The sequence below is a fragment of the Ochotona curzoniae genome, unplaced genomic scaffold (genome assembly GCF_017591425.1).
Source record: "Ochotona curzoniae isolate NIBS_2020 unplaced genomic scaffold, NIBS_Ocur_1.0 contig_50, whole genome shotgun sequence".
In the NCBI taxonomy this organism is placed as follows: Eukaryota; Metazoa; Chordata; class Mammalia; order Lagomorpha; family Ochotonidae; genus Ochotona; species Ochotona curzoniae.
Genome location: NW_024466446.1, coordinates 3,841,053 through 3,864,086, shown reverse-complemented (window position 1 = coordinate 3,864,086; position 23,034 = coordinate 3,841,053). Strand labels below are relative to the sequence as shown.

The 23,034-nt window shown below is 49.4% G+C and overlaps 1 protein-coding gene across 20 annotated transcripts in view; it reads left to right on the top strand.

The window, feature by feature from the left end:
• The first annotated feature begins 741 nt into the window (after nt 1-741).
• The window catches only part of LOC121162044 (transducin-like enhancer protein 1), a 78,714-nt gene continuing 56,421 nt past the window's right edge, over nt 742-23,034 (top strand). For 19 of the 20 annotated variants that reach the window (XM_040988852.1, XM_040988845.1, XM_040988844.1 and 16 more), the window contains exons 1-4: nt 823-928; nt 1,726-1,826; nt 3,037-3,100; nt 3,211-3,255. In XM_040988852.1, coding sequence (XP_040844786.1) covers nt 905-928; nt 1,726-1,826; nt 3,037-3,100; nt 3,211-3,255 — 234 coding nt within the window. In that variant the 5' untranslated portion in view covers nt 823-904. Of the gene's footprint in view, nt 929-1,725; nt 1,827-3,036; nt 3,101-3,210; nt 3,256-23,034 lie in introns of all 20 variants that reach the window. The other variant, XM_040988835.1, reaches the window with a different exon arrangement.

The following is a 23,034-nucleotide window of genomic DNA, read 5'->3' as shown; positions in this document are numbered from 1 at the left end:
TCCTCCAGCGCCTGAGAGAACTTTGCTGAGGGCCGGAGAGGCCAGGCGAGGACGCGGGCGGCGTGGAAGGTGGACTCGGAGCGGCGGCGCCCCGATGCGCCCCGGGCTGGACGAGCGGCGGGTGCTGGCCGCGGGACCGCTGCCCTCCGTGAAGTAGCTCGCCCGGGCCCGGGAGGGTTCGTGCAGCCGCCGAGAACACCGGGCGGCCCGTGGCACGGGGCGGGCCGAGCCGCCTCACGGCGCGTCCCGCGCGCGCTTCTCCCTCCGCGCCTCGTCATCCCTGGCTGCCCGGGCTGAGGTGTCGGACCTCCGGGCTCACGCTTCGGCTTCCACGGCGAGCGGCCGGCCAGCAGCAGCAGCAGCAACAGCAGCAGCAGCTTGTGTGTTGTGTTTTTGTCGTGTGTGTGTGTGTCTGTCTGAGGTGGGGGTTGCTGAGCCACCGCGCCACCTGCACCTCAGCCCGCCGCCGCCGCCGCCGCCGAGGTGAAAATCCGGCGAGGACGACGAACAGCCCCGAAGAGCCGAACGAGAGCATCCTGCCCGAAGCGAGCGCGGCGCCCCCGGCCTCCCCGCCCCGGCGTCTCGGGCCGCCGGCGCCTTGGAGCCGGTGTGCGCCGTGCCTTGGCCGCCCGGCGCCGGCGTGGCCGGCTCGTAGAGCGTCGCAGCAGCAGCCGGGCCCCGGGCCGGCCCGGGATGTGGCCCTGAAGGTGCAGAGCCGCCGCGGGCGCCGAGCGGCCGGTGCGCCCCGCCGAGCGCGCCTGCGTGCGTGGCCAGCGCCAGCCCGGCTCCTGGCCGGTTGAATTTTTTTTTTTTTTTTTTTTTGTCTTCCTCGCCGGGATTAAAGTTGGAAATTGAGCGGAGAATTGAGTTGCCCGGGAACAGAGCTGCGGCTGCCGCCAGAGCGATGTTCCCGCAGAGCCGGCACCCGGTGAGGCGCGCCCGGGGGTGGACGGGGAGCGCGGGGCTTGGGGGACTTTCTCGCGCTCTGGGGAGGTGGGCGCCTGCGCCTGGCATCCGGCGGGGCCAGGCCCGGGGCGCGGCGCGCTGGTGGTCGGAAGGAGGTCTCCCTCTTGGGTGTGGGGAGTGCACTGAAACTTAATTTATCCCCCCCACCCCCACCCGCCGCCCCTTCTCCTCCGGGCCCCTTTTCTACTTGACGTCTAGACAGGGCGACCGCGGGCGCTGGGGGAGGCTGAGGTTTCCTTGCCGCAGCCACATCCTGCGCTCTCCCTCCCAGGCGGGTTCGGCGGCCCCCTTTTGTTTCTTGTCTCGCCTATTTGCATGTCAATGTGCCCCCCCACACCCACGTTTCAGGAGGTGGCCCTGCCTCCTCTGGGAATGGAGGGCTTAAGGGAGTTGTTTGTCTCCTCGGGGGTCCCCGGGGTCACGGTCGTCCCCCTTAGGGGGGAAGGGGACGACGCGGCCACGACTCTCTAGCCTAGTTGCCTCTTCCTCCTCCTCTTCCCGCCCGCCCCCTGTCCCCCGGCAGCCACCTCTTTTTTCCCCATGGATGTTGTGACCCGGGAGAGGCTGAAAGATTCTGTGTGGAGGGAAGGCCCGTTTTTTCCCTGTCCCCAAAGTGAAGCATAAACTCGAGTTTGGGTCTTCGCCTCCTACCGTTTCTAACTTTTTTTTTTTCCTCCTCCGGTTGTCTCACCCATCCGTCCCTCTCCCTCTGCCCGCATCCCTGTCCCTCGGTCCCCCCTCGTCGCTGATGACTGCCAGACGCCGCACCAGGCCGCAGGCCAACCCTTCAAATTCACTATCCCGGAGTCGCTGGACAGGATCAAAGAGGAATTCCAGTTCTTGCAGGCGCAGTACCACAGGTGCGTGTCCGGCCGCGCGGGCCAATGGTCGCGCGGACGCCCCTGACCCTCTCGCTGGTCCGGATTGTACTGAGTGCTGGCGTCCAGGCGGTGGCGTGTGGAGTCGCAGTGAAGACCTGTCATTCAGGTCTTCCCGGGCCATCTCCGTTCTGTCTCCTCCTCCTTCCATTGTTTCCCTTTTTGCTGGCTTGCTACAGCTGTTCCAAGGAGTTCTCTCTGCTGTGTTTAGGAGTTGCATGAGAACTGTCAATATTTGCACTGCATGGATTTATTTTGCAACAGGCAAAGCTGAAACATGGGTTCGATCGATGCTTCGAGCCCTGGCGTGCGAGTTCAGGGAAGCAAAAGCCATGTTGAAATCGCTTTGGCTTGTCTGAGACAAAGTCCAGGAGGGAAGGAGACTGGGTGCTTTGGGCTGTGCCCGTCGGTGGGGATGGGAGCGAGGGAGGAGATGGGGCCAGTGCTCGCCTGCTCCGGCCTCCCAGGTTGGTTTGCCTAGAGGGAGGGAATGGAGCTGTTTCTTTTCATCTCAGCCTTGGGTTTCTTGCAGTCACAGCCCTGCCAGGTGTTTACACAGGAGAACTGTTTGTTACTCGCTGGCTGTGTGCAGTGAATACCCTCAGAAGAGTTGGGCCGGATTCAAGCTGAGAAATCACTTTCAAGGCAGCTTACAGCTTTGTCACCCGCCCCTCCACCCCCGAGATGAGGGTAGAATATTTGGGTGTGAATTGCGTGACTTTGGCAGGCGCCTTGTAGCTAGCCTCTGCTCCCAGCAAGCAGGACGTCGAGGCTGTCATAGCTGTAGCTGCTTGCCATATTCTGGTAGGAATTAAAAAAAAAAACCCTCTGGGTTTTGAGAAGCACTAGCCAGCGTAGACGTCACTTGACAGGCGAGGATTTAAAGAGGCTGTGGCCTGAGCCAGAGACGGGAGTGTGCTAAGAAGCTGGCTAGTGCAGAGGGCGAGGGGCCAAGGACCGTGGGGAGGGCTCGCTGGTGTGACGGCTGCCGGGGACCCTTGTCCTGCCCACCTCGTCCCCCCTTGTCTCCCATTCAGTGCAGTGGGACAAAGCTTTGGGGTGTTTGCCTAGATAGTCTGTGGCTTTTCCAAATTGGTCTGTGTTTTTTTGAACTTGACGTGCAAACAAGGAAGGCAGATGTTAAAACAACTGACGTCATGTTTACGTTAAGATGCCTGTTTTGTTTTCGCAGCCTGAAGCTGGAATGTGAGAAACTGGCAAGCGAAAAGACGGAAATGCAGCGGCACTACGTCATGGTAGGTATCGGAAAGTGGAACTTCTCGGTCATGTCATGTCGGTGCATATGTGTGCTTGGCCTGATGACAAATGCAAGCTAATGAAATGTGTGGTTCCTTTCTCTTTACAGTATTATGAAATGTCCTATGGATTAAACATTGAAATGCACAAGCAGGTAAGCTTTCGAAGAAGCTTGGGCTGTATCAGAACTCGGCTCCTGCAATTCTGTAACAGTGGCGGTGTGCTCAGTAGCGGGCTGTGGGCCTGGGGCTTCGGGCTGTGGGCCTGGGGCTTCGTACGCTCTGTGGCTCTGTGTTGCCTTGGTTTTCCCTTCCTGTTTGTGGGTGGTACTGTCTGCAGCAAGGGTTGATTACAAGGCGAGGTGTTTTGGAAATGTGACTGAGCCATGTTTCTTTTAGGCAGCAGGGAAATGAAGCCTGGATTGACTTGTCCTGGCTGTAGGGGCCGTCCTTTTGGCTCATCTGGGTGTCCAGTAGAGTTGCTGAAGTTGCGAACAGTTGCTGTTTCTGTGTCGCTCTGGAGGGAAGCGTGCGCCTGACGAGGGGGAGAGGGCATGATTGAGGAGTTTGTGTGAGCAGGTTGGGCAAGCTACGTGATGAATTAGAGCTCTCTGTGCTTTGGGGCTAGGCAAAGTGAAACTGAGCATTAGTGGCTTATTAACAAACATGCTTTTGAGAAATGGGTCGGTTGATGGCAGGTTTGGAGGTAAAAGCGAGAGGGACAGATCGTCCTTTTGTGGCCACGGCACATGTTGGAGGAACTTTCTTCAGTCCTGGTGCTTGGAAAAGCATGAGAAGATTAGTGACTGGAAAGCTGTAGCTATGACTATGAGTTTGCAAGTTCCCATAAAATTCACACTTACGGCTACTATAATGGTATATAAAAAGTGTATTGAGCTGGAACAAGGCACTAAGGGCCTCGTAAGAGAAGGAAAGCTAAATGATTGCTTAGCCCAAAGGACCCTCGATTGAGTAGTCATTGTCTGCCAAAGAAAGCATTAGTGGCAGGGTGTAAGTGTAGCCGGGATATGCTGACACTCGCTTTTTCATCAAGACGCCGGTACAATAAGTCTTTTGGAAATCGATGGCCTCTTAAAAAATTATCATCAGATGAAGTTGCACAGTTGGACACATTTCAAAGTGCAACAATACAATTCTTACTTGATGTATATGTGCTATGTCATCTCAAACCCTTGTTTCATTAAATTAAAGAGCATGGCTGACCGGCTGGGGCACAGTGGAGAAATGGATTAGTTCAGCTTTCAGATCTTGCTTAGAGTCAAAGACTTTCATTAAGCAAGTGTGTTTCAAGAGTTGAATTCTGCTTTTGTAACTCTGCACTCTTTGATTTTTAATTCATCATAGATCTCATCATGTTATCATATCATCATCCATGTTAGATCTGTTCTCAGATATGTGTTCGGAAAATGAGAGTTCAGTTCAGAGCCTTTCATTAATAATATAATTCAGGCTTTAAAAAAAATGCTGATTTTTTTTTTTTTTTTGACTGATGTGCAAAGTTGGTAGCTGGGTTGGTTCCTGTGTGTGTGTGTGTTTCTATGGCCAAAGGGCCTCACTGAGGCACCACTTGTAACTTGTTGACAATCAATGGCTTAGAAGGGCTGTGGCTGACATGGTCATTCAGAATGACTGAATAAACCCACATGTCCAGAAATGCTGTTTCTGTTCTGTAAGTTAAACCTGAGGCGGGTAACAGATATTCTAGAGAAGGAACGGGAGACTGAGCTTTTTTTCTTCTTAATCCCATCAACTCAAAAAATTGCGTCACCTTATCCACATTTTTTTCTCCCAGGGGAGCAGCACCCCTGTGTGATTCTCATGTGCAGGTGCGGGGCTTCTTGGGAGGCACTGAGAGAGGTGTGTGATATTTGCAGGGTCCCTGTAGGTTATGTAGCAAGGCGAGCTCCTCCTGATGGTGGAGGAGGAAGAGAGAAGAGGTGAGGAGGGTCGGGAGCCGCCTGGCATGAAGATAGTTTTCTAACGAGCCTGTGCAGGGCGGCGCTGAACCCTTGTAGGCATACACGCTCTGGCCCTGAGGCTGTGTGCATTCACAATACACTGTGTGTAATTGGCTCAGTAGTGTGAAAAATGTGCAAAGCTGAGCGGCACCTTGTTCCTCCTGGCGGGGTAGTAAGCGCCAGCCCCCGAACCCCAGACCCCCGAAATTTAGTTTATATTGTTAAGTGCTGACAGACCCTTAACTAGAGCGTTGTGCAGCGTCGTGCTGTAATTCAGTTGAAAGTGGCCTTACATTTGAGAAGCATCCTTCCGAATGTCACACATTAATAAGAAGTTCCGAGGAGGCATTTGGTGCCGCAAGTAATCATAATTCTTATTAAAACTGGTGACGTCTGGCCCCCAGGGTGTAGCCAGGCTCAAATTGATGCTTTTTGCCGCCTGATCAACAGCATGGCCTAAGTGCTCATTATATTGTAGAGAGGGCCTTTGGAGCTCTCATTAGATTTGACAGGAATTCTCTCTAGGGGGACACTGGGCATTAGCGAGACTCCTGACAGGCTGAAATTATTCCTGCTTTATGGCTTATAACCAAATGCTAGCAAGGCATCATCAGGGGACACAAAAAAATCGGCGTTTCTGACAACATCTTTGTTATGGAAAAGGAAAAAAAAAAAACCAACAACCCTGCATTGATGGGGAAACTTTCCCTGGAGACGGAGCCTTCGTGCTGCTAGGCCATGCCTGCGGTGGGAGCCCGCTGCCCCCTCCAGCTTTCCAGGGCTGTGGCGAGAGGCTGAGATGTAGAGATTTCAGCCTCAGGTCTCCCCACCGCTGGCTTTTCCGTTAGGAAGTTGTCAAGTGGAAGTGAATTCAAGTCACTAACGGTACAAGTGTGGTTTCCTTTCTTGGTACGGTGCCCGAGCTCGGCGTTTGATGTTGTCTCAACACTTCCGGGGAAAGCAGCCTTGCCCTAACTTTCTCTGTGTCCTTTTGCTGAAAAGGCAGCAGAACAGGGATGGTAATGAATCCTGAACAGCTGCATGGTAGCGTGAAGACTTGTTCCCTTAGAGCTCTTCACGCATCCTTGTTCCTGGGTCCCCATTCATGTAGATCATATGCTCGAGCACGCTCCGTTCAGAGAGGTAAGACTTTCCAGGAAGGAAGACAATTCTAGTATCATCCGAGTTAGGCTGCGTGAAGAATAATAATAGCAGGTTGATGTGGCTTCAGTTGTTTGCAGGGCTCTGCCCAGTGTGTGTGGAGGTCGTTGTGTTTTTCTGTCGTTCATCTTTGCTGTGCTCCTGATTGGTGTCTTTGGGAAGGAGAGAGACCATAAATGCACACAGAAGCCTCATTGGTCTCATTGGTCCCCTTGCTCATGAGCCCGTGCTGTCAGTTGTCGTCAAGGCCTTGGTTCATGCAGCGGGTCACAGCCTTCCACAGCAACTTGTCTGCCATGGGCGCCGTCATCATCCTGCGAAGCAAATGGGGTGGTGGGTGTTGGGGATGTCCAGTGGCTTGCTTGATGCTGAGCACCTGTTAGCTTGAGCTGGGGTTGTGCGTGACCCCAGGTGGCTTCTTGTCCCCACCAGGCTGCTGTTGGGATCACCATGCCAGTGGGTAGAACTCATGGCCTGGTTCTCATCCCCTGGGCTGATTGACCACGTAATATACACGACACATCAGGGCTAGGCAGGAGGTCTGTGTGGTCTGCGAGTAGAAGCCGGGCCTGGGAACGGGTTGCAGTGCACTGAGGGATACCATCGTCAGATTAAAATACTTTGAAGAGCGGCAGAGACCCCTGGGCCACCCTAGTGGTGGAGTGCGTGATTTCTGCCTGCCATGGGTTTTATTCAGCAGGTAGGGTGCCAGCGACTCTGCAGGCAGATGCCCGGGCAACGCTTCCCAATGATACATCTACAAAAAAAGATGATCTGTTTTACAGTTTGCTTTTGGAGTGAGGAAGGCGAAAAAGTTCATGAGATCGTTGCTGTAAGCTGTGTGTCTCAGACGGTGGAGTGTTGCAGTGAAACTGCTTCTACAGTTTTGCTGTGTACTTCGCAAACTTCTCACAGACACTTCTTATACATATTTCTCTTTTTTTGGGGGGGGTGGTGGGGGAAAAATAACAAAGTCTTTGAAATTGTTGGGGATTCATTCACCTGTGGGTTCATTTCTAAGATGAGAGATCAAAAAGGGAGAGAAACAGAGGAAAAAAAAATTCTATCTGCTGGTTTTCATTTCCCAAAATGAAATGACTGTCGTAGCTGCGGCTGGGCAACTCTGTGTGAGACTTGTGTGGGTGACAGGACTGAAGTACTTGAACCAGGATGTACATTAGCAGGAAGCTGGGGAGGGGGGTTGGAGAATACAACGAGGACCAGAACCTATGAATGTTGATTTGGGACTTGGGCATCCCAAGCAATGTTTTTAACCACTGGGCCACATACGTGTGTTTTTGTCTCCAGTCTCTCACTTTGCGATTATTTTGAAGTCAAAACACCATAAAATGATTTAGCTGGAGCCCAGGTACTTAGAGTTAAGACCTAGCAGGTACTAATAACCTTGTAATACAAAGAGGGCTGCTGTCATCAGTGTTGGAGTGGTCCCAGCTTCACTTTGTTCCAGTCAAGGCCTGGCCTCTACAAGCGTTCAAGTGTTCAGAACCTAGATTCGTAAGTGTGAGATTAGCCTTTGTTTTATCAGCATACAGGGCCCATGTCGACACGCTGGTCCCTGCCCCAAAGCCTGTCAGCATTGGGGTGGTAGCTGCTGCTTGTTCCAGGCCCTACACCAGGAGAAGGGTGAGTGTGGCCTTGGGCGAGACATTTAGGAAGGTATCAGAAAATTTAGTGCTCAAATAACATTTAAAAAATTCAAAATGAGTGCTGAATATATCTGTATGGAACAGAATACCATCATTTTCTCTAAGGAGAGATGGATCTGGGTTAGGATGAGGCGAGGGAGGCAGAGCTGAGGGTGCAGGGTCCTGTGAGGGGCTGGGATCAAGTTCTGAGCTTCCCTGGACCTGCTTCTCTCACCGCTACATGAAGGGCTCCTTTGAAAGTCTCTGATGGCCGCTTGCATGGGGTAATGACTCACCCACACACCCACGGCTCTGAGCACTTTGGTGTGGGAATTACAGAGAATTCTTTTTGCTAGAGGACTTACATTCTTACAAAAAAAAAAAAAGTGTTTATGAAGAACCACAGGGTTAAAACAAAAAAATGGAACCATAGGGTGGAATCTGTTCCTTTAGTAAAAACAATATTGAAGTGTATCATCATCTTGAGTGGCCAGGGAACCATGGTGAATTTCCTCTTGTGGTCCCCAGGAGTGGACTTGGGCTAAAAGAAAGCTGAGACGTTCCCCAGGTTTCCCCTGGCTCAGTTGCCCGTCTGCCACCATGGATAGCTTGACATTCTTACCACTGGTGTCTTTGCTATAATGTTTTTTAGTTAGATTAGCAACAGGTTTTTTTTTTTTTTTTTTTCCTGGTTGGCTTACTTGACAAGATTTAGCATAGTCTGTCTTGCAAATAGCCATCCCCGAAGGAGTAGATGAGTTCTGTAGTAAGTGTGTCTTAGGGTGGTTTTGTGGGAATGTGTTTCTGGGGAAGTTTGTGTGCATGTATGCACACTCAGGTGGATACTAGGTTTGCGTGGGTGTGGACAAGCACTAGAGGGTTTCTTGATTCTTTTCTAAGACACAGTTTGATGTAAAAAATGAGGTATGTTTACACTTAACCTTTCACTTTAAGTTATTCATATCCTGCCATTCATTTGGTGGCACAAAAATTGTGAGTTGGTCTGCAGCTGTTTGCAAATGCATATTTTATAGACCGCAGTCACCTCAATGTTTCTGAAATGTTGATGTATGTGGTTCTGTCAAATGACCTGTGAGTTAGCACAATTATATTTCATTAACAGTTACATTTTTAGTTCCATTCTGTTTGCTTGCTTCAAAGTAATAGAGAGTGGCAACCGAGCATAATTCGTTTATTCCCCTTCCCATCCATCTTTTAACACAAGGGTGTCTAAAAAGACACGTCTTGGGTTTTCCTTGCAGTATTCTTTGCTGCCTATTCATTCTTTGGCCACAAAATATGTTAGCAGGAAAGTGATGGAGTATGGTTATTTTGGTCTAAGAGGAAATTCTGCCACCGAATTTCTTTCATCTGCGAAGTAGAGAAGAACTCTTCATTGTGACGGAGGTTCGTCACTGTTCACGGGCGAGGGCAGAGTTACGTACGCAACGTGGAGAACATTGCTGAGATGTATGGTGAATGCGTTGGCCAATAAAATCCATCATCCATCAGATGCGTGTGTTAGTGCCTTTGAACTCACAAGTCTGAAGTCGCGCGGTGCCCTGGACCACTGAGAGTGTATACTTGTTACACTGGCCTTGACACTTGTGACTGACCCAATGAGGTCAGTAATCCTTGGTATTTTGTTGAACCCGTCAGTCCCATGACCAGAGTAGTGGACTTCACTAAGCGACCGCACATGTGTGTGTCCCATGGACATAGGGGATGGCAGAGTTCGATATTCTCAGTGCTGTTCCAGTTTGTCCTATGTGTCCACTCTGCTTCCGTGGTCACCCACCTGCGGGCCCCTTTAGAAGCCAAGCTCGGGAAAGGGGACATGTCTCTAGGGCTGTGTAGGCAGCGAGTTGAGATGCAGGGTTTTGAGCTGCGTTTTGAGTGTGACTCCCTGCACTTTGAGCAGCCCCACCTTCCTCACCTTCCTTCCCAGCTGCCTGTGTTTGCCCCCCTCCCTGCAAGGCCTTTCCCCTCCAGTTTAATCTTGGCCACTGCAATTTACTCTTCCCCACAGTTCCTTTAATCCAGCCAAATGGTCTGCTTCTTGTGCTGAAAGTATGTTTTGTGTTTTCCTGTTTTCCTTATAAAATGTCCAAACCTCTTTGTCAAACTCCGCGTGGCCTTCCTCATTCCCCTTCAAGGTCCAGTTCAAACAACACCGCCTGTTTCCTTCAAGGCTTTCCGCTGCATCTCCAGCCGCAGCTGTCACGCTGCTGACTTTAGGCTCAGTGTTCTAGAAGAGTATTTTTCCAGTGCTGCTTTTATGATGGTCACTGGGTTGCAGTTGACTTGAAGCTCAAGCCTAAGCCTTACATGTACCTGTTCCAACCCATCACATGGATCCAGGCACCTGTCACATGGTGTGACTCAGGGACTCCTATGTAGAGTGGGAACTGGTACCTTTTGCTATTGCTATACCGAACAATTGCAAATCAGGTGAAAGCTACTTTGGAAAAAAAAAAAAGGTATTTTAAGTTTACAGTTTTACCCAACAATTTTGGTGATTTTTGTGCATCTGAAGATCTTTCCGCAAGTCCATGGAGGCTGGCTAACAAACCATAAAATACCACTCTGGAGTCTTACGCCAAAAATTTTAAAATCTGTTTGGGTCTAATAATCTCATCTAGCCACTTCTCATTTGTTTTTCTTTTGGAAAAAAGTGATTTACACTTGGAGTAGCCACTAAAGCTTACTATTGAGGAGTCTAATAAGGGCAACGTTCTTCAGTTTCTGCTAAGAAAAGCTAGCACCCTGCACGGCCTGGGGTTCAGTGTGAACCGAGAGTGTGTGCATGTTACTGTCTGCGTCAGGGACAACGATAACTGCCAGAAGAGCTACTGAAAAGTAGTACGAGCCTCTTGCAAGCTTCTCATGCCATTGTAATTGGTTATTTGCTTCCTGTTTATAAACGTTTTTGGGAAAAAAAAATTGTGGAGTGGGGAAAGACAAGCAGAACTCCTGTCTCCTGGTTCGTTCTGCAAATGGCCCATGATGGTGGCGGCTGCACTGGGCTGCACCGCAGCCAGGAGCTAGGCACTCCGGCCAGGTCTCTCGGTGAGTGAGCCCTCACAGGTGCCAGCCAAGGTCTGCAGTAGCTGCACCCTGGGGTGGAGGCCACCATTAGGGAATCCAACCCAGGTACTCTGATGGTGGGTGGCCTAACTGGTTATGTAACCACTAGATCCAACCAACTCTGGTTAACATTTTCATTTTTTTTAAAAAAAGTTATTTTGTTGGTAAGTCAGATTTACACAAAGAAGGAAAGACAGAGGGAAAGATCTTCCATTCACTGTTTCGCTCCCCAAGTGCCAGCAGTGGCTGGAGCTGAGCTGATCCGAAGCCAGGAACCGAGAGCCTCTTCCAGGTCTTCCACGTGGGTGCAGGGTCCCAAGGCTTTGGGCCATCCTTGACTGCTTTCCCAGGCTGCAAGCAGGGAGCTGGATGGGAAGTGGGGCTGCCGGGATTAGAACTGGCGCCCATATGGGATCCTGACACGTTCAAGGCGAGGACTCTAGTCACTAGGCTATAGAGGTGGGCCCCCCCCCCCCCCCGGTTAACATTTTGTATAGTTGTGCAGCCTCCCAACACATTTTCTTAGGAAATTTTTCATATACAGAAAAGGAGAGCACGATGCATCGTCCACACCCAGCTTGCCTGTTCCTCCTGGAGGCTCACAGCGACCACCCTACCTGTCTGTCACGTGACTGACTTAGAGATTCCCGCTGCTCCCACTAAAGAATTCTGGAGAGTCTGGAGTCTGGAAGAGTTTGTTCCAGGACCAGCACTTAGCATCTAGACTAGGAGTGAAGGAGGAACTCCATGCACATCTTCAGAGTTCTGTCTGAATGGGTTTTCCTAGTATGTTTCTACTGGACTCGCCTCTGGTGTGATTGTGTTCGGTGAGCCACCATTACATGGTGCTAAGGCGCTTTAATTTCTCAATGGTCACCTGATAAGATTTATGCCTGGACTCCTCCTGCCAAGCCCTTCTCTTTTGTTTTGGCCCTTTTCTTGTAAAATGTAAGATGTAGCCACTGTTTTTGCTCGGGAGAAATCTTTGATGTTATAGTACTCAGGGAGTTCATTTTGGGGAAATAACCCTGAGTTTGGAAGTTTTGTTGCGTGAAGACTCTACTGCCGGAGAGGATCACTTGGGAGTGATTTGTGCCAGGAAACAGACGTGTTTGAGGGGGGACTCTCCCCAGGGCTGTGGACTGTGGCCGGCCACCAGGTGGGCCCTCCAGGGACACAGCCTTTGTCCCTGCCCAGCACCCTCTTGATGCTGTAAGCAAACAGCCGGTCACAGGTGTGCTTGCAAGACCGCTGACCAGCCAGTGTATTGACACGCACAGACACAATAGAAAACTGCATTAGGGGACAAGCCATTGGGAGTTGCAGTAAATATATTACAGAACACAAGTGACTTGCCAATACTGCTTGTTTAGCAGTTTGCAAGGGCAATGGCAGTATGGATTTTTGAATTAGAAGGGACGGGCTGTTCTTTCCCTGTGCGGGAACATCTAGGTTGATGGCTAGGGAGAAAATTGATTTAGTGAACAAAAATGTAGCTGCCTTTATTTGTGCCGTTTTGAAAAGCTCCTATGGATTAGTGAGTGAAAATCAAAAAAGGTCGCATTCAGTTTGCAAAAAGGCGGGGGGCTCCACGTTGATCTGCACCTTGGCCTGGGGTGGCGGAGAAGGAAGGACGGGCCTCTAAGGCATCTTCACCTCCTGCATCTTCACCGTGCCTTCAGCCGCAGGTGCCTGTTTCCATCCCCCGCGTGTTTGGTGGACAGGTCTTGGGTTTTCAGAAGTCAAATGTGGCTTTGTTCCAGCCAGTGAGTCCTCAGGCCCCTATTGCCAGACACCCCTTACGTTCTCCCAGCCTGCCTGTGTGTGGATGGTGTCTCCTGAAAAGAGAGAAAACAGACAGTGAGGGTTAGAGGAGGATGGCATCAGCACTTACCCTTTGAGTGGTCGTCAGGAGTCCCCAGAGACTGTGTGACGGACCCTGCCTTGGCTCCTGGCGGTGGCATCTGTTCGCAGTCCCTTTAAAACTGCCACTGCTGTGGGACTTGTGGGTCATGCCGCATTCCACTTGCACGTGTCTTGTCAAGGCCAGCTTCCTTCCTCTCTACACCTAAATTAATTTACTTTTCATCCCAGCCCACCAATTACAAAGCCTTTTGTTTCTGTCTAAGATCACAGGCATTTATCTTTAGCCTGAAAAGGAAAATTTAGAATACACACATATATATAAGTCTTCTGTTGACAGTCTGTGTTCTGAATAGTCTAAAGGAATTAAAATGCCTTACTTTGGACACACACCAAAATGTGTCCTTGTAAGGCGCTGACTTTTAAGTAATTCATGTCAGCTGCCAGAAAGAAAATGTAATTGTGTTACATGGGTTTTTTTGTTTTGTTTTGTTGTTGTTTTCATTGAAGAGGTTGCATCCAGCGAAATGTTGCTTCATTGTATTGAAGTAAGTTTGACAGAATAAAGGACAGATGATGTTTCAGATTTTAAGATTTCGGATTTTTTTTTTTTTAAGATTTATTTTGTTTTATTGGAAAGTTAGTTAGCAAAGAGGAGAGACAGAGAGAACGATCTTCCACCTGATGATTCATTCCCCAAGTTCCCCCCGCCCCCCAAGGCTGGTGCTGAGCTGCTCTGAAGCCAGGAGCCAGGAGCTAGGAGCTTCTTCCAGGTCTCCCACATGGGTGCAGGGTCACAATGTCCTGGGCCATCTTTGACTGCTCTCCCAGGCCACAAGCAGGGAGCTGGATGGAAAGTGAAGCAGCCAGTAACAAATCGGCGTCCCTATGGGATCCTAGGGCTGATGCAAGGTGAGGATTTAGCCCCTAGGCTAACATGCCAGGCCTAATGTTTCAGATTTTTACAAGCATTTGTAAATGTGTCAAACCTCCGCTCTGCATTTGAAGGTGTTGTGGTCGTGAAAGCAAGTTGGGTTGCGTGTGTGAAGTTAGAAGGTCCAGCTGTTGCTTGGCTGCAGTGAAGAGTCTGAGCCTGCAGGGGGTATATGCAAGCACGCACGGTGTGTTCCTGCACATGGGAGTCTGAATGCAGCAGTTGTGCGTTGCTATCTGCTCCATAATCTCGAAGTTGTGTTTCTGCCAGTATTTTGAGTAAACAAAACAAAACTACACATAACAAAAAGACCACACAACAAAAGGAGCTCTCCAGGAGGAAGAGCGTACAGCCGCTGGGATGCACATCCTAAGCCTGCGGTGGAAGCTGGCATTGCTGGCTCGTGTGTATGCCAGGCATGATGCAGTGGCACTTTTTGATGTGTCTTTGTGAGAAGAGTTTGGGATGAAGGAGGGCTCAGAGAGGACCAGCAGTCCGGGACCTGCCCAGAGGCTCAGCGAGGACCAGCAGTCCCGGACCTGCCCAGAGGCTCAGAGAGGACCAGCAGTCCAGGACCTGCCCAGAGGCTCAGAGAGGACCAGCAGTCCAGGACCTGCCCAGAGGCTCAGCGAGGACCAGCAGTCCCGGACCTGCCCAGAGGCTCAGAGAGGACCAGCAGTCCAGGACCTGCCCAGAGGCTCAGCGAGGACCAGCAGTCCAGGACCTGCCCAGAGGCTCAGCGAGGACCAGCAGTCCAGGACCTGCCCAGAGGCTCAGCGAGGACCAGCAGTCCAGGACCTGCCCAGAGGCTCAGCGAGGATGAGTGTGTAGATGCAGAAAAGGTCTTTCTGAATGTCGCTTTCTGCTGAGCTGGACAAGTGGCCCTGACCTCCTGAGTGTCTGTAAGGGAAGCACCGAGTTCGTGACAAGCCCATCGCCTGCCAGTTGGCCTGCACCGCAGTGCCTTTTCCATTTGTAAATGGGCTGGCGTTTTTACAGTGCCTGGGCCATGAGCTCGTTTGGAGCCAAGGCCTTTGCAACAGCTACTGAGAAGCTTGGAATGGGACCCCTGAACGACGTCCAGCTTCGGAGCTTTCTGAGCTGACCAGCGGCCAAAATCATACCACTGCTCGAGAGGGGAACTGCTGACTTTGGAATCTGATAAGAAATCTGTTTCCTAATTGACTGGCTTGGATGCTGCAATGCTGAATTAAATAAAGTACAAGGAGGTGTCACCGTCTGACTATAGGGATTTCTTGGCGAGTACGGAGACTTCTGAGCTGCTTGCTAAATCTTTTCATTCTCTCTTGACTAATACATCAAAATGGCTTACTTATGTGTTGATATAAAATTACAATCTTTAGAAATGTTTTATTTAAAATTTTTTTTTTGAAAGATTTACAGAGAGAAAGACAAAGATCTTCAGCCACTGGTTTACTCTCCAAGTAGCCACAATGGCTGGAGCTGAACCAATCCGAAGCCAGGAGCTTCTTCTGGGTCTCCCATGTGGGTGTAGGGTTCGAAGGGTTGGAACCATCCTTGACTGCTTTCCTAGGCCATGAGCATGGGGCTGGAAAGGAAATGGAGCAGAGGGGACGGTGTCCATATGGGATCCCAGTGCATGCAAGACTGGGCGTGTAGCCCCTAGGCTGCTGTGCTGGGTCCATGATGTTGCACAGTCATTGTTTGGTCCTTGTCAAAATCACATGAACCTCCACCCTCTCCAGGAATATTTGGTAAAAGTATTCTTAGTTGTGTTTCTTACTAGCTTCTCCAATGACTTGGTTTCTTTCCAAATCAAGAAATTATTCTAAGTTGACGGAATGAGTGTCAGTTGTTGCTTCTGACTAAAGTAACATCCGAGAGGAAGGCCTTGTGAGTAGATTTTTGCAGTGTGAGAATATTGATATTGACATCATTTATAATTCGGAGTACAGTCTGAAGACCGGATTCTGCTGTTTGTCGCTTACTGGTTAATATGGCTGTAAAGAAGAGATGAATGTGGCTACTTTTCCAAGTCTATTACTCAGGAGGACTGTAAATTTGATTGGCTGTTACAATTCTAGCAGAATCATTCGATTTGAGAGCAATAGAAAGATAAGATATCCAATTACCCAAATGATTTGCAGGGTTAGCCAACGTTGTCATGGAGACACGAGTTGGAACAAATTAAATTTTAAGCAATAAAATAATCTTAAAGCCCGTCTGGGAACAGGGAAATTTGGCAGTGGCACTTACCTGAATTGAATCTTAGCTTGACACGATGTTGTTTGACACTGATATACTGTGGGGGCCTAACTTGTATATGACACAACATCATCTTAAAACAGAAGCTTGGCCAATCCAGGGAAGAGGAGTTTTGGTGTGACGTCAAAAAAAAAATATTGATATTAACATGTATTCCATGGCTTCCGTGACAGTTAGGCTCTGGCTTCCCAAGAATATTTTGTTTTTAAGGACTGAAATCATCGTGAATGATTAAGGAGCTTTAATTGGACCATAAAGGATTTCCTTAAGTAGCCACATGGAGTTTTCGGAGGTGCCATCCCCAACGTGAGTGGCTTAGCAGATGTGATGGGAATGGTGGGGCTGTGTTCTGGTGGGTGTGGCAGGGTGGCGTGCATATATTTGCATGCATGAATATGGAGATTCTCTCCCTGGGCTCTGCACTGCACAGGATGAGCCCTGGTTTAGTTGAGCTCTCTTCTGCCCTACTGCCTGCAGATTGAGCATTCCAAATTTCAGCAGCTGACCTAACACCCAGGTAAGCCTCAGGCTGAGTGAGGCCTGGAAGGTTGTGTTTCCTTCTATTAGTACGTTCTTTAGCTGGTTCCTGGCTTGTGCCAAAGGTTTGCAAACAGCTGAGCAGCTGAGAAGGAGGGAGGGCTTCTAAGCCACATGTCTATTAGACAGATGGAGATGAAAATTGGTCTGAGGTCAAGCCATTTGCAGCGTTCTCACAAGCCTTCGATTTTCCTCTCCATCCTCACCACAGATCATCTCAATGATTCAGTAATGACCGAAAGTGCAACATTGACCTTTATTCCCTGGTGGATGACTGTGTTTCACAGTCCAAATGGCAGGAAGTCTATTCTGTTCTTGAAGAAGGAACGCAGGCTGATTGAGCCAGCCCGGCCCTGTGGGAACCACACAAGTGCAGGCCAGTGTAACAGAATACGTGGGCTCACTTTGGTTTCTGGTGCTCTGGGAAACGAGAATTGACATGTCCTAAAACCCACATCGTTAATGGCGGAATAGCTCAGTTGTTTTCTAAAAACACACACGCGAGCATAGAAATTGATTTGCCCACTTGTAAAATAACTTGTAAATTATGGGGAACACAACTTCCGGTGGCCCCCTGAGTTACACGTGGTTCTCATTTCTGTGGCTCTCAGTTACTTTCCATTTTGTTTATTCAACGCTTCCTTGGCGTATGTTAGCACTGTAACACCGTACAATATTAAAATTATAGATGAACGCAGCCAGGGTAAGGAGACCTGGGGCTTTTTGCTTTGGCATATTTTTTAATTAAATGTTTATTTTCGGCCAGTGCCTGTACTCCTGAACAGGTGGTCCTTCTTTCACACGACTTCTCCTGAAGTTTTGTTGATCTTGGAGGCGGCTGATTAGTGCTGTCTTACTTGCCTTTTTTTCTTTTTTTTCCCAAGTGTTGTATTACTTAAAATGTTCATCCCGTTTGCTTTCCCACCCATCGCTGAGTCAATATTGGGTGAATCCATGCTGTGACGTGCGTCATTTGAGACCCTTTCACTTCCCAGTCTTCCAAGTGCTGAAAAAACTTGTGCAGAAGATTAAGCGTTGACATTTTAGCTAGCGTCTCGGCTCTCATGTTAACCGTGATCTTCAGTGCTTTCAGGAAAAACAGATTTCCTCCTAACTGTTGCTTCGCTGGCCACACATACCCTCCTTCTTCGCCTCAGTGCCTCCCAGCCTTTCCTCCCCAAGCTCTTTGAATTCGGCCATGCCGTCTTCCTAGGGCAGGAACTGATGCCCTGTCTGAACCAGGGCCACCTCTATGACACATCCCTCTTTGGACCCCTTTGAAGGTGCAAATATTCTGTGCAGCTTTCTTGGCCGTCTGCTACTGACTGGATAGAGAATTCAGGTTGCACCTGAGAAGGTCAGAAAGCTTGTCTTGTTCCTCAAGGACCAGCCAGCACTGGAGCCTCCAGGAATGGAATTGCAGGGGCGGGGTGGGTCCAGCTTGGGAAGGACACTGCCCTGGGCCCTCGCTGCCAGCCATGCTGCCAGCACGGAGCTGGTAGCTAGGTCTGCTGGTGGGTCTGTTAACTTTCCCTAGGATTTGGTTCAGGAATCAGAGTGGCAGCTGCCATTTGTACGTGCAATTGATTCAACTTGGGCGGCTTTTAAAATCAGGCAACCACTAACCCCTGGTTGCCATCTGGATGTGCCAGAGGCTGCAACATGTTAGGGCAGCTTTTATGCCAAGCTGCTTATCCGGTGATCACCCCACAAGACATGGGGAGGTCGCAGTGGGCGGCGGGGTGTCAATGCTAATAGGTAAGTTTTGCGTGTTCTTCCGTTGTGTGCTGTGCTTGGCTTTGTCCCCACATTCAGGTGGATCTAGTACAGGCTGCTAGAGGCTGCTAGTGAGCCAAGACAAGCTACCAGGTCTCAGCAGTGGGCAGGTATGACTTAAAAGTGTTTTTAAAATGTTACTGCAATATTAGGAGAAAAAGTCCCATGACCCTTTGTTTTTAGAGATAATATTATTTGCATATTCCTTGCTGCCTTTTTTTCCTTTCCATTGGCGTGTTGTAACAGTGTTACTTTTAACCCTCTTCTGATGATGATAATGATGTAGTCAGCTTTTCCTCCTACTCATCCTGCTGTTGTATGATACCATCTAATTTCTCATGAGCTCCCTGATGATTGAGATTTATGAAAAGGGTGAAAGGTGTGGGCTTGTTCTCTTGCCATCTTTGGACAGTGAGTGATAACCTCACAGAGAAGTGCTGTGATTCACCCTGCCGGGTTTCTCTTAAAAACCTTCCATGGCGCCAGGGAACGCATGTTCCTTTAAACCACCAAAAGCTGTCCTTTCTTTTTTCTTTTTTTTTTCCATACTGCGACAAGTTAATACGATTTCCTGTGAACAGGCCCTTTCTGAACTCCATAACAAGGGTTTCTGAAAAATGGAAATGTGCTATTTAGGGACTGGAGCAGCTGCGATGCTTTTGTCAAATATGCATTTTTACCAAAATGACAAATTAAAGCCCAAATGCTCTGCTTGGCAACAGTTGGGTCAAAACATTTAAGTCATTAATTAGAAGGAACTGAAGGGGCAAAAATTTACACAAATACACAACATTGCAGACTCAACTTCATCTTGGAAAATGCATCTGAATTCTTGGGAAAAAAAAAAAAGAAAGAGGGCAGCCCTCAAGTGGGGCCTGGCAAAGCTTGTCATTTGCAAATAAATCAAAAGACCATCATTGCAGGAAGGAGAACCAATGAATGAATAGAGTTGCTTTGCCATTCTTTGATGGGCTGCACACTCAAGCCCGCTATTAAAAATGAATGCATTCAAGAGGCTCTGCATTAAGAACATAAACAATTAAGGGCACTTGAGTCTTTCTGCTGAGAGCTGCTCTGAAGATCGGGAGAGATGCAGGCCCCTGCAGTCTGCCTTTCCCGGAGTCAGAGAATGGCTGCAATTAATGTTTCTATCGCCAGCCATAGGCTCTTTTTTTTTTTTTCAAACCCCCGCTTGTTTTCCAAAGGAGCCTTGAGTGTGTGAGATGAGCAGTGAGAGGAGTCTGGGTCCAGTTGGAAAAGAGCTCAGATTAGAACGCGTGGGGGTTGCCAAGTGAAGGGGAGTTAGTAACCAGTGACTAATGTTCTGATTGGCTGAGCCACTAGCAGAGTTGCTGTCATCTGGTACTCTTTGTTTTAATCATGGCGTTGAAGAAGGGGGCAAGATTAGCTTGCCCTGGGTGGAACCATTTTCGTGAGTTGAGAGGTTTTTTTTTTCCTAGGAGGCAAATGTGTTCCTATACTCCCAGGCTGTGTGTGGAGGGCTGGCTGTCCTTCACAGTGGTGAAGACATGGCTTGCAATGCCTGCAAAGTGCCTTGGGTAGAGACCTGGCTCTGCTTCTGGTTGCAGCTTCCTGTGGGTGGGTGCTCTGGGAGGCCTGCAGGTGACAGCTCAGGCACTTGGCTCCCTGCCACCTGTGGAGTAAGCCCACCACAGTCAGTCTTTGGCATCTGCCTGGTTGAGCCTCAACAGCTGATATGCATTTGAGGACTAAGACGGTGCAAGATTTTGTTTGTCTCTACAAATACAGCGAAAACAAAGAAATACATTTTTTTCTTAAAAATTCTTTTTTAAGTCTATTTTTACTGGAAAGACAGATTTACAGAGAGAAGGAGAGACAGAAAGAGCTTCATCTGCTGTTTCAAGCCCCGGATGACCTCAATGGCTGGAACTGAGCCAATCTGAAGCCTGGAACTTCTTCCAGGTCTCCCACACGGGTGCAAGGCCCCAAGGCTTTGGGCCATCCTTGTCTGCTTTCCAGGTCACGAGCAGGGAGCTGGATGGGAAGTGGAGCAGCCAGGACATTAACTAACTCCCATATGGGATCAAGTAAGCTATTGTGCAGGGCCCAATAAATATGAATGTGTGTTACAGAGGCTACTTTTTTTTTCTTTTTCAAATATGTGGAGAACGCACCCCTCAGGTGTTAGCAAGGCTTTTGCAGAGAATTAGGTGTGACCTTTGCACTGGCTTATCCTAATTCTGACCTCAGGCAGGTTTTTTTTGCCTTTTGGTGCCTGCTCACTGGGGGCCTGGTGTTGTGAAGATTAGAGAGAGTGTCAGAGGGTCTGGCAGGTGCACTTGCTGAGCAGGTGCACTGCTCCTGTGTGTGCTGCAGTGTTTCTCAGAGTGTCATCTTCCGGGAGCCTCAGGGTCACCTGGGAATTGCAGAAAGAGACGCAGATGCTCGGTCCCCTCCTTGCAAGGCCCTGGAGCTGCTGCCCCGCTGTGGGTGTTGCAACAAGCTCTACATGGCATCATGATGCGCACTCCAGTTTGTAAAGCACCTAGCACTCATTAGATGAGATTAGTGGGTGTGCGGGCCGTGGGGAGAACAGGATTTTATTGCATACAGAAGGTTCCTCTAATGCAGTGTATCTACGCAGGTGCACTGGTGACATAAGCAGTCTTGATGGGAAGGTATGAATAGCGGGTACCTGACCGAATGCCTAGACGTGGGAGCTTTTCTTCTCCTATGAAGAGGAAGGGACTGTTGGAAGATTATTTGTCGTGTTTTGGGTGGATCCTGTTTGGATGGATCCATGGTTTCTTCACACACACATGCGGATCTCTGGCTCTACTTGGGTGTATTGGAAGTGGCCCTCAAGAATGAGGGAAGCTTTTGTGGACGCAGCACTATCGATGGGCTGACTTGTCCAGCATTAGCAGAGACACGCAATGCTGTCCACCTGTTGAGAATACTGAGTGGAGTTTGCTGCTTGTGTAGTTATGATCTGCCATTCCTGATTGAGTCCTTTGTAGATTCCATGCTGCCAGGCAGAACGGCTGTGCCAGGAGCCAGCTGCTTGTTGGCCATTGTGGGCTGCGGGATGATGGCTTGGGTGGCTGTACTTCCTTTGGGGCTGTGTGGTCACTCCACTGCATGGCTTTGCCAAAGATTTGATTCGTTCCGATTCTGGTCTTGAGTATGCCTCCATCTTCTACATCTGCCTCCTGGAGGAAGGGCCAAACAGGGCATGTGGCTTCTGAGCTTGCTTGGTCTTGGATCAGTCATTTCTTGGAGCCATGGATCTTTATATTTGTCACTAAAAGACTGAAGAGGGTCGGTAACCAAGCTCTATTTCTTCTCAACTTCAAGTCTCAAGGTCTCAACCATAGTGGGCCTGGCACTCTTACCAGCCTCTCTCCTCCTCTCCCCACCTTTTTTGGAAATGATTTATTTGGAAGGCAGAGTTCCAGAAAGACAGAAGGGAGGGAGGCACAGGTCTTCCATCGGCTGGTTCACTTCCTGAATGAGTGCAGTGGCCAGGACTGGGCCAGGCCCCAAGTCGGGAGCCAGGAGTGTCTTAGGAGTATCCCAAATGGATGCAGGGCCTCAAGCACTTGGGCCAGCCGCTGCTGTTTTCAGGTGCACTCTCGGGGAGCTGGATTGAAGTGGAGCCACCTGAACTTGACTTGGGGCCCCACATGGGCACCCTTGGTGCCACAGCATTGGCTATACCCCTTCCCAGTTTTACACATTTAAACAGTAGATCACAGGCATTGTGTTCAAAAGATCACAGGAGAAAAAAAGCAGAGTCACAACCCTACCACCCCTCCATAATTGCCAATTTCACGTGGGTATCCCTTGCAAGACTTGGCACCATCTGTATTATTAAATGTTTTAATTTATTGATCTGAGAGCGAGAGCTGCTCCCACTCGTTTATTCCCGCAAAGGCCCACCACAGTTAGGGCTGGGCCAGACTGAAGCCGACAGCAGGGCACTCCATGCAGATCTCCCATGTGGGTACTGGGACCTAACTGATGAAGTTATCACCGCTGCCTTCCAGGGAACTGGGGTTGGGACCTGGAGGCAGAAAGCGGGCCAGGTCCGGGGATGTGGAGCCCCTAGATTGTAGGCCAGTGCCCTACCCCCCTGGAAGCATTACTGAAGAGAAAGTTACACAGGCTCACTTGCTGCCATTTTGTTCTCTTGTCATCTAATAAATATGCTGGTTTTCTTTGGGTCATTACCATGCATAGGACTTGCATGGTTTCTTGCCATGCCTGTAGCTTGGTGGAATGTGTGCAGCCATTTTCCAGGCACAAAACAGCTGGTTTATCAGGAGGGCAAATGTGAAGTTTTCAAAAACTCAGCAGAGGTTTATCATAGGATCAACTCTTCCATCTTTACCTGGCCTTTTTTCTTTCTGCTTTGAAACCGGGGCTGCACTGGGCAGCTTCCTACGGTGGAATGCTTTTCATTTGAACTATTTCCTTAGGAAAAATTCTTAGCCATACACAGCCTTATGAAAGGGTTGGAACAACTTCATGGTCTTGAAGTATATTTTTCACTTGCTTTTCAAGATGACCGTATTGGATTCCTCTGTTGTCAGCAGCACTTCATTGTTCTCATTCTCTGAGGACTCACCATTGGTGATCTCACTAATTCTTTTTTATACTACCCTCAGTGGCTTCAAATGACCTACCTGACAGCAGAATTTCCTTGCTGTTTGATTGCTG